The 11,085-nt window shown below is 38.1% G+C and overlaps 2 protein-coding genes across 2 annotated transcripts; both read right to left on the bottom strand.

The window, feature by feature from the left end:
• Positions 1–4,987: 4,987 nt before the first annotated feature.
• SARC_05692 (hypothetical protein) lies at positions 4,988–5,281 on the bottom strand (the record flags this gene model as incomplete). Its single annotated transcript, XM_014300436.1, has 1 exon — positions 4,988–5,281. The coding sequence occupies one exon, from the start codon at positions 5,279–5,281 to the stop codon at positions 4,988–4,990; it is 294 nt and encodes a 97-aa protein (XP_014155911.1).
• A 4,020-nt stretch (positions 5,282–9,301) lies between these two features.
• On the bottom strand, positions 9,302–10,570 carry SARC_05691 (actin-3). The gene has a single exon (XM_014300435.1). It carries the CDS (start codon positions 10,536–10,538, stop codon positions 9,408–9,410), a length of 1,131 nt encoding a protein of 376 aa, XP_014155910.1. The 5' UTR covers positions 10,539–10,570; the 3' UTR covers positions 9,302–9,407.
• Between the last annotated feature and the right edge of the window lie 515 nt (positions 10,571–11,085).

The raw sequence follows: 11,085 nt of genomic DNA, 5'->3' as shown, positions 1-11,085 counted from the left end.
CTTTTTTCTACGAGATATTAACTATCCCATATTATGTAAGCCGACATTAGTATTTTTATGTTATCGTTGAGGTTTCCATTTCAAATATTTTATTCTTTTCTTAATTAAAGTATTCCCCTCTCAGCAGTGGATTTCAGTGGCACAAATTATTAGCAAAGGAAGCCAATACTTGATTGTACACCGTTTAATGCACTTTAGCGAAACAAATTGTTTTGGCTGTAACTGTTGAAGACGATACCATTCGAGAGAAATAAAGCATTATACTTTTAGTTTTATCTTTGGGCGTAGCCTTTACCACGTATATTCATACACATTGCCGTTCTATTATGATGATCAAGCTAAAAACAAGTATGTACTGTGATATTCATGATATACATTGTAAAAGGTATTAACTATCTCATGTGTGGTGGGCATTGATATTATCATGTTTTCGTTGAGATTTTCACTTGTTGGAGGATTATTTTCTTGAATTGTAATCCATCGTATATGGAGTTTTCTCCTTTCAGCGTGTCATCAGTTTTACAAGCTATGACTCCCAACAAGAAAATCGGTTTACAGCACCGCAAAAAAAAAGCCCTCCCCCCCAAAAGTCAACCTAAAACCCCTACAGCGCATATTTCATATCGTCTGGTATCATGTTGGTCAGTAATTTCATATCGTCTGGTATTATGTTGGTCGATTCAATGGCTCTTGTGCTCCCATTGTATAATAAGCCACAATTAAGACCTTGTAGTAAGTTATACTCGAGAAAACTGTAACCCAATATACTCTTTCGTAGGAGGGGGGTCGTTGGTTTTATTGAATATATGGTTTCTAATAACTATTAAATAACATTTGCTAATTTAGAACCGTAAAAATGATCGAATAAATCTGATTACCAAAATACTAGGTTTGCTTTAAATATCAATCAAACCTTGTCCAAGGTATTCCGTGCCATAGCCTGTTACTTAGGGTGATCCACAATGAGTGAATTTTGGGAAAGGAAAACCTACCTCATAAAGAATAACAACTCCATATCTTGAAACGCGATATTTGATGATCAGTTATCTGAAGGCGACGCCTTCGACATGTAAATAAAGTGAGAAAAATCGACTGTTGGATTGTTCAGGCGTTCATAACTACTATACGATCTAAATTAATACCAGCATTTAATTATAAGCAGGGCAACACGAGGTCGACCCTGATGGCCAAATTATTTGAAGAGAAAGAATAGATCCAACATTGTTCTCCTTTTTTACGGTAATATTTATGACATGGGTTTTGCCTGGTGAAAAAATACACTCACCGTTCGATTGAACGCAAAGTGATTGAAAATACTTCATGACCATCTAGAAAAGTAGAAATTGACAATATGGCCATGAATACTTCGCGTGTAATTTTGATAAGATGGAGCAAAAAAATTGCGTCCAGTAAATCTGATTATTCGAATTCACTATTTTGAAATTTCGTCCTGGACGGGAATACTGCTGTTTTTCCTTGAAACAAACAATCCATGAGAAGGAACATGATTTTGTGTTTGATATGTTTTCGTGTCGGTCTGTATCTATCATGAATATTTGATACTAAATTCCCGATGAGGTCGATCTTTCAAACGGGTTGTTTATAAAACCCAGTCTGTCCTGTTATACCCGAGGTTTTCCAGGGCAATTGCACCGCAATTTTTAATTTGTGCATCATGAAATTGTCGGAGCACACTACGATTCATATCCAATTTAGCCTATTGAGAACGTCGAATTTGTGCGGACTCTCTTTTATGATACTGGCTCACTAGGTAGTTTGAAGATTATACAATCAGAACTGTATGCTGGCAGACAAGAAAGTATACATTTTCGAGAACAGAAATTGATAAATAAATCGAGAAAAACAAAAAACAAAACCAAATAAAAGGAAAAGACAATAGAACGGAAGATAACTAATGATACCTTTGCAAATATTGTGAACTTGTATGCCATATTGAGTGTTTATTAGACCAAATTTACACCTTTGATAAGGCAGATATTTAATTCAACTCTGAACATGTCATCACCAGGGAGGCACCAAACGAAACATATAATAAGCCAAAAATTGTAGATGGGACTTGAACTGACTAAAAAACCGCTACCTGAAAAAATCAATAAGTGAACCTATTATATTACAATGTATAATAAGGATTACATCAATCTGAATTAATTCACAGACTCGTACACTCTACGCTCACATGTGTACCACTTCGCAGGCAGTTGCAACATCAAATACACTCACATCGATCACAAATACACAGAATTAAACCGCCGTCAACTAGTGTGTGGAAGTACTGAAAGCAACACAACCATTCATAACACCACAATTCAACACTGTACTTTTCACCGATACTTGCACACATGATTGGTTTGTATATGACGAATACGCTTATTCACTTTAATATATTCTAAAAAATCATATAGATATTCGACCATTCAAAAAGCGAATATGGTGTATTATAAATATTGAAGAAATTGTCTGAACGTGCATCAGATAAGAAGGCGCAGTACAGAGTGTATTGCCGTGGGGCAAATAGCAGCTATCACATTCAATCAGCTTCGTGCCAGTATCAGAGAGAAGGCGAAAGAAAAAACTTGAAGGACATAGAATGAGGGCCCGTGCTTAAAAACGGGTTATCGAATACCCTGAGAAAGCTGTGGTCGTTTTCCTTTTATATCTCACAGGAACACACAAATGAATATTCGATGGTGGAAAATCGTCATATATTCGGATACAATTACAAAACGTGTATATGTAGCAAACTTGATACGTCCGGTCAACGATCCAAACATTATTTTTAGCACTAGGAGTAGGGAGTCTGTAGAGTATCGACAACAAACCCACATATTCAACTTTTTCTTGTCGGCAAAAGCTACAAACGAGATACCAATGCGTATCGAGCTGATGTTTAAGTGCCAAATACATCCTTGAATTGTTTAACGTCTCAACCCACCATTTGAGTTGACAATATTAAGTCTAAATATGTAATGTATGGGATGTTTCCGAAATAAAAACATAATTGTGTTTTTCACGTGGGTCGTACGAGAACCGAACCACATTTTACGAGGATTAGATTGAGTGCAAAACAATGTTGGCGATGTTTATAATCAGCAGACTACTTGGATGCGCTTAGATGCCTAATTCACACAGGTTAATAACGTAGATAATAATTTTGATAATCATCGGGTCGTTTCTGACATTCTTGGAATTCGCAACACCTTTACCTCTATAATTGTATAGTCCTGGACCCCAATTCGAATTTTTCATATATGCCCTGTACTCGAGTTGATAGAGAGTGAGCACAGTATCTTGATCTTGATCTATATATTTATTAGTTGAAATCGTTCGAGACTATAATTGGTAAGCAACTTTCTTTCCACCATCGTACTTTCCCCATAATCCATGTGTGCCCTGTACTGGAATCAAAAGTGAGCACAAATTATTTTCCGAGTAGATGTATTTAATAATTAGAGTCGTTGGTGACTCCAAGTAGTATGCAGCATTCTTTCCATACCGCAACCTTAGCCTACCTTCATCATTTCCAGGCGCAGCATATTCACGAGTTGACACAGGTACAGTGATTCCCTTACCTTCATATCTATAATATCTAACTCATTTGGTTTCATTCTACACTTATCCGCACAAAGGTATTCCTAAAACATCTAAAAGGCATCTGGACCTTTCGGATAGCTTACAACAGTATGTCTGACCGTCACGAACGGTCATGGTCTCGTCGTGCGTTATTTGAATTCCCGCTCTCACACCAGGTGGTACCTCCAGCTGTACATGATCGCTAGATCGTTACATACATACTTTCTGGTATGGAAGGATACTATCAAGCATATAGTGCACAGATTTCTTCCTATATTCAAATAATTTCTCACGCTCACGTCCATCTATGTACGTGTTCTTTGTATTCTTCTTGAATGTGCTGTATTAAAGTATATATGTGATATGATCTCGTCGTATCTATTTGTTAGCACTGATTCATGCTGTTGAAATTGTCCACCCATGTATGTGCGTTCACTATGAGGGAATTGCTTTTGCATCTCTGTCTTGCAAATATAAGCATCTACCCAGCCTGATATGATTAGATTCTCCAGCTTACTTTGAGCCGTATGGGTTCCTTATAATTTGGTAGGAAGAATGCCAAATTGAATCTAACGATTAAAATCCATGCGAAAGCCTCCGCTCGATACTTTAAGTCCAAACCCCCTCCACCTCATTGCAATCGTCGTGCACTGCCTCTTCTACGTTCAATGAGAATTGCTCTCGCCCAATGTTACCTCCTCGATAGTGCAACCATTGCACCTGCATTTCACGAATTACATTTTCATACACAATATACGATTCCTTTCTTTGTGGCCTATTGTATATCTGAGTAGCATGCGTTTGTACAGTCTTATTGTCATTCCAATCATTGTTGTGCTTGCTTTTGCATAACATCTTCTACACTCCTGCGTCTCATCCAAATATTCAATGCTGCGTCAAATTCATCAAATCGTTCCTCACTAACCATTTTTGCTTTCATCTTGTAAGCCTTCTTCGGTGTACGAGATAATCTTATCTACTTTCTCAATACTGTCTCGCCCTCTATTGAACTATATACTACTACGAACTCACTCCTGTCCATTATTCATGTTATGAAATTATCGGTGAGTTTGTATCCGAACCACATTCGCATATTCCGCTGCCGACCGACCAGTAAGTACACATGCATGTACAATCTCTTGCTTGCTATCGCATATGTACATATATTCCGCAATGAATCTGTTTCAACTATCTGTCGTACAGTACTACTCATTGCAGAAACACTGAATCTTACTACAGACGATGCACTTGACATCACAAACAAACATACTTAAGCTTATCGTTCATTTCTCTGCGCGCTTCAAATTCAACTTGTCTTTCCTTATTCTACGTTGCAAGCCTTTGTAATACGCACAGTACTTTTTGTTGCCGGTACATCACGTTTACGATTACCCTTTTACTCCACTTTATTCTCTTCAGAGTCACTTGATTCCTGTTTCTTATCTCCAATAATTTGGCTACCCGTTGCACACTTGCGTGTACGACCAAAGCGTCTATTTGAGTTCGAGGGTCTACTCGGTTCTAATAAATCGTCTGATTCGCTTTCTGTGCTTGTTGCATCAACATATTCTTCATCTACATCGACGCAAACACGTTTCGCTACGAACCTTTCCCTTGCATCCCTTGCCTTAATGCGTACTACTAGCTTAAATTCTGTCTCAGTTCTGACACGGTTTCGAAGTTGAGACATGATGAATGTTTCAAAACTGGCCCTTGAAGTGACGCTGCATGTACGTGTGAATATATAAGTATGTGGTGCGCACATTGGGGCTTTGTGAGTGAGACGAAGTCTTAAAAGCCGAAAGCGGCTTAATATACCGCATACAAGTATGTATGAGAGTACATCGGAACACTCAGCATTTTGCCGGAAGATCTTTTAAATCTCTTTTGGTTTCGTGTGAGAGATAAGTCAAAGCCGAAAGCGGCGTTGTATACTGCGCCTTCAGACTTGACCCCTTTCAGATTGAAGTTCTGGATAGCTCTTAGAATTTGAAGTGTACCCATCAAATTTTAGAAAATTATGCAGGCTAGACCAAAAGTGATATTTGATTATCGAACGGAAGACCCTAGTTCTCGATTGTGAGCACCATATAACGATATAAATGCTCACTCATATACCAAGTTTTATATAATTTTTGTCTTCTAACACTTATCAATCACCTCTGTCACTATCTCGTCCAGAGGAAATTGTGTAAACAGTGAGGTGTATAGAGGAATTCGATGAGTAATACTCCATTGCATAGCTACACTTGTATTTGAATCCGGGGCGTATTCGATATGTACAAATTTATTATTTTGATTCATCGCTTTGAAGACATAGCTTCAAGCGCTAATTGACGAGACCGAGCTTCAATCTCACCCAACATCTGCGCCGCCGTTTTGCCTACAGGATCGTAGCTTGTCTTCGACTTGTCCACTGTAATCAAAGAACATATGAAATGATACGAACATAGATTAGTGAAAGCTAAGCCACCAACAATCATAGCGCACTGTCACCCGATTACCAGAATGTCGTGAGTGTGCAAATGAATGCAAACTCATAGTTAAACTACGATTGAAGCACACTGTTCAATCGTCTACAAGGCCGATGAACATCCAAGTACATATCCCTCATTGCTCATATCAGGAAAGTACTGTACACAGTAGCAGTATACATTCGAGCACAGACGTGTTTGTACATACTCCATGTAAGCTGGATCCCGGGTGAGCCACCCTTCGGCAAGATGTCTGTTTTGATCTGTATTTTATCATTCGTCTTCAGTAACCTTCCAGATGTCAAGACGCGCAGGAATTCTCTCGTAGATGTGCAATTCGTGCTGAACGGCGAAAATTGAACGTCCACCTAACGCATGTATGTAAATACGAGTCAAGTACTTAATTAAAATATAGATGATCATACCAACACAAGCCGAGTACAATAGATATCAACAATGGGGTCATCACCTACTATTATGTTGGCGACTGCGCAATTAAAGATATGTAGATTACGTGTGACCTTTTTTCCAGTCCATTGGTCACCTAAATATGGAACGAGAATGCGGGGATGCACTCATGACACGATAGGGTTGTCAAAGCTCAATATAACATTTCATCGCAATCGAGCACAGACCTATAGTTACAGACAAATTAAGTATCATGACCAGCGCAGCTATTACATATCATCTAGAAAGTGCAAATGAATAGCAGTGACACGTTGAAATCAAACTGGAAAGGTAGTAACAGGAAACACAGTACAAACTCAAACTACAGAAACGAAGACATTCGGCAACTTGTCTGATATAAAATGCAATACACGAATGAGTATATAACTACCTAACTGGTTAACCGATACAAATGAGAAGCCCACTCCACAATTTACTTCTGCGCTACATTTCGCTACATTTATGTACGAGCACTATTTACACACACACAGACATGTGGTGATCCATGAGGGCCCCTTTTCCTCTACACATAAGTAACTCGCATGAAAATAAGCACTAATTTACCGGCATTTCAAATATATATATACACACTATAACACATGGCAACTACCATTTTGTTCAAGTTGCCAAAAAACGTCAATCAGAGATTTTAAACAAATAGCATACATCCATACACGCTAAAACCATACGCATAAAATATGCGCAGGCAAGTACGATATTGGACACAACGGGACAATTACAGTATGCACAACAGCAAGAAGAAACACAAGCTTAAAACGTAAAATGTTGGCATAATTTAAATTGAAAACGACGAGTACTCAAGATAAATCGGAACGTGTGCATATCCCTATTAGTGTTTATATTTACACACACACATACACACACACATATATATATATACATACACACACACAAACACACATACATACACACACACATATATATAAGTATATACACATATATAAATATACATACATACATGTATACATATACACATACACACACACACACATATATATATATATATATTATACATTTACATCAAGAAAAATAGATACATACATACAAACATACACACACACACATATATATATACATATACATATACGTATATATATATATATAAATATATACAGACACACACAGACACACACGCATATATATATATATATATAAGCTTACAAAATATATACAAACAAACCATAAATACATTCATACATGCACACTCGCACAAACTTACACACCACATATATAGGTATATATATATATGTATCATATATATATATATATATATAATAATGCAATTGTATAAAAATTTGCAGTACATAAAAAATCATCGATATATACACACATCCAAACATTCACACTGTCTATCCAGGATTTATATAATACACTAGATATATTCATGCTATGTTCTCTAATTACTAAGTAATATACATCACATCAATTATGGGAACTCATACGTACATAAACACACATATATATAAATATAAATATTTAGATATACGTACCTATGCGTATGTGTACACAAATACACACACACACTCATATATATATATATATATATATATATGTATATATATATATATAATATACATGCATACATAAACATATACAAACCTACACACATATATATATAAATATATAATATATGTATACATACACACATACATACATACATTATATATATATATATATATATATACGCACACACACACACACACACATACACACACACACACACATATATATATACAGATACATTTAAATACATACATACATACATACACACACACATATATATATATAATACATATATGCATACATACATACATACATACATATATATAAATATATAAATATATATATACATTAATATATCCAAATATCCATACATACATACGTACACACACGCCTCTGGGGGGTTCCTTTCCCCCCTTTAGGGGGTCTACACCTCAGAACAGACAAGCAATACCAACTCTCTACAGATATGTACACAATATATAGATGTCTTAGGTAGCACAAAAAGGCACACACACACACGCACAGACACACATAAATATATATATATATAAATATCCAAATAGTTAAATATTCATACATACATACGTACACACACACACACACACACACACACATACATATATAGATCAATCTATGTATCCATACAGACATACGGACACAGACACAGACACAGATACAGACACACAAATATACATATATCAACCTAAATATCATACATACATACGCACACACACAGACACAGACACAGACACAGACACATACAAATGTGTACACACACACACGCTACACACACATACGTTCATGTAAAAACACAACACACACATGTGCACACACACACACGTCTATACATACAAACGTGCATGTACAAACACACACACACACATCACACACACATATGTGTACACACACACATGTGTACACACACACATACACACACACACGTCTACACACCCATCCGTGTATGTACAAACACACACAAACACGCACACACGCACACACGCACACACACACACACACAAATATCATGCATAGTTATAGCACCATAATACCACACACATTATAGTGTTATGCCATACCTTAGTCAGGAAACGCAATGAAAGACCTTTTCCAGCCATTGTGTGCGCGTGTGGGTGTTTAACTTAAGTTAGGTTTGCGTACTAATCACTAATCAGCCTCCCTTGTGAGTTGACACTATAATGTAAATATAGAAAACGCGGGATGAACACACTTTTTGGAGTCCCGAAAATCTCAAAAAAGTCCTTTTTGCGATTTTTAATTTTAATTTTTGTATATCAGAGAATCAAATTTACAAGTTTGAGCTGATCACACAGTGAGCATACCCTCTCTCAATATAGCCTATGCACTACACAATTAGAAACACTTGCGGTGAACAATAGATGGACCGGCCTCATCATATTCCTCTTTGGAGATCCACATCTGCTGGAACGTGGAAAGCGACGCCAAGATGGAGCCACCAATCCAAACCGAATACTTGCGCTCTGGGGGTGCGATGATTTTGATCTTCATAGTGGAAGGTGCCATTGCGGTTAACTCCTTCTGCATACGATCTGCAATACCTGGGAACATGGTAGTTCCTCCGGAGAGCACCGTGTTGGCGTATAGATCCTTACGAATATCAACGTCACACTTCATGATAGAATTGTAGGTGGTCTCGTGGATACCACGGGATTCCATACCCAAGAATGAGGGCTGGAAAAGTGCCTCAGGGCAACGGAAACGCTCGTTACCAATGGTTATAACCTGTCCATCAGGTAATTCGTAGCTTTTTTCTAAAGTCGATGATGAAGCTGCGGTCTGCATCTCCTGTTCGAAGTCAAGAGCAACATAAGAGAGCTTCTCCTTTATGTCACGCACAATTTCACGCTCAGCGGTAGTGGTGAAGGAGTATCCTCGCTCCGTAAGGATCTTCATCATGTGGTCAGTAAGATCACGTCCAGCGAGATCTAGACGTAGGATAGCGTGGGGTAGGGCAAAGCCCTCGTATATTGGAACGGTGTGAGATACACCATCGCCAGAGTCTAGCACGATACCGGTGGTTCGTCCAGATGCGTACAGAGAAAGTACAGCCTGGATGGCCACATACATGGCGGGAGTGTTGAAGGTCTCGAACATGATTTGAGTCATCTTCTCTCTGTTGGCCTTGGGGTTCATGGGAGCCTCAGTAAGGAGAACAGGGTGCTCCTCGGGGGCGACACGCAGCTCATTATAAAAGGTGTGGTGCCAGATCTTCTCCATATCGTCCCAGTTGGTCACAATACCATGCTCAATAGGGTACTTTAGAGTGAGGATACCTCTCTTAGACTGAGCCTCATCACCTACGTATGTGTCTTTCTGTCCCATACCTACCATGATTCCTTGGTGACGAGGTCGACCAACAATGGAAGGGAATACAGCACGGGGGGCATCATCTCCAGCAAATCCGGCCTTACACATACCGGATCCATTGTCCACCACCAAGGCTGCTAGTTCGTCGTCACACATGATTGCTTTATTGTTAAGTTATGTTCGCTGTGATATGAATATACAATTAGTACACATGACTGTATTTATAGTCTTATACCCTTCAGCGAAGATTATTGATAGGGTGTCAGCTAAAATAAGGTCCAAATAATAGTTATATCTCGCTCGATAAGATCATTTTATCTGTGTAAATAGCTTCCCGCAGAAAACATCAGTTGAGCTGTACTCTATGGCTGACGATTTCGAAAGGTTCTGATTGACGCCTCTTGCGAACAGAAGTCTGTCTCTCTCTCGAATATATATTTACATATATATCTCGGATCTTGCCACTTCTCTATCTGTGGCGTAAATATGAATTTTGGTTTGTTTTTTTATAACCCCCCCCCCCAGTATTTCATCAAAAGAAAAGTTATGGCGCAGCGCGGGGCTGGCCGCTGACTCTCGCAGTCTCGCTGAGCCTCTGAGGGCGGCCAATATTTATTTGGAGCAGAAAAGTATTTGTTCCAAAAATAATAAATTGATAATCGGGCGTCAAGCAAACGATTTGGAAAATTGAATTTTGAACGAC

This window comes from Sphaeroforma arctica, assembly GCF_001186125.1.
Source record: "Sphaeroforma arctica JP610 unplaced genomic scaffold supercont1.372, whole genome shotgun sequence".
Lineage (NCBI taxonomy): Eukaryota > Ichthyosporea > Ichthyophonida > Sphaeroforma > Sphaeroforma arctica.
This window is presented reverse-complemented; position numbering and strand designations above follow the sequence as displayed.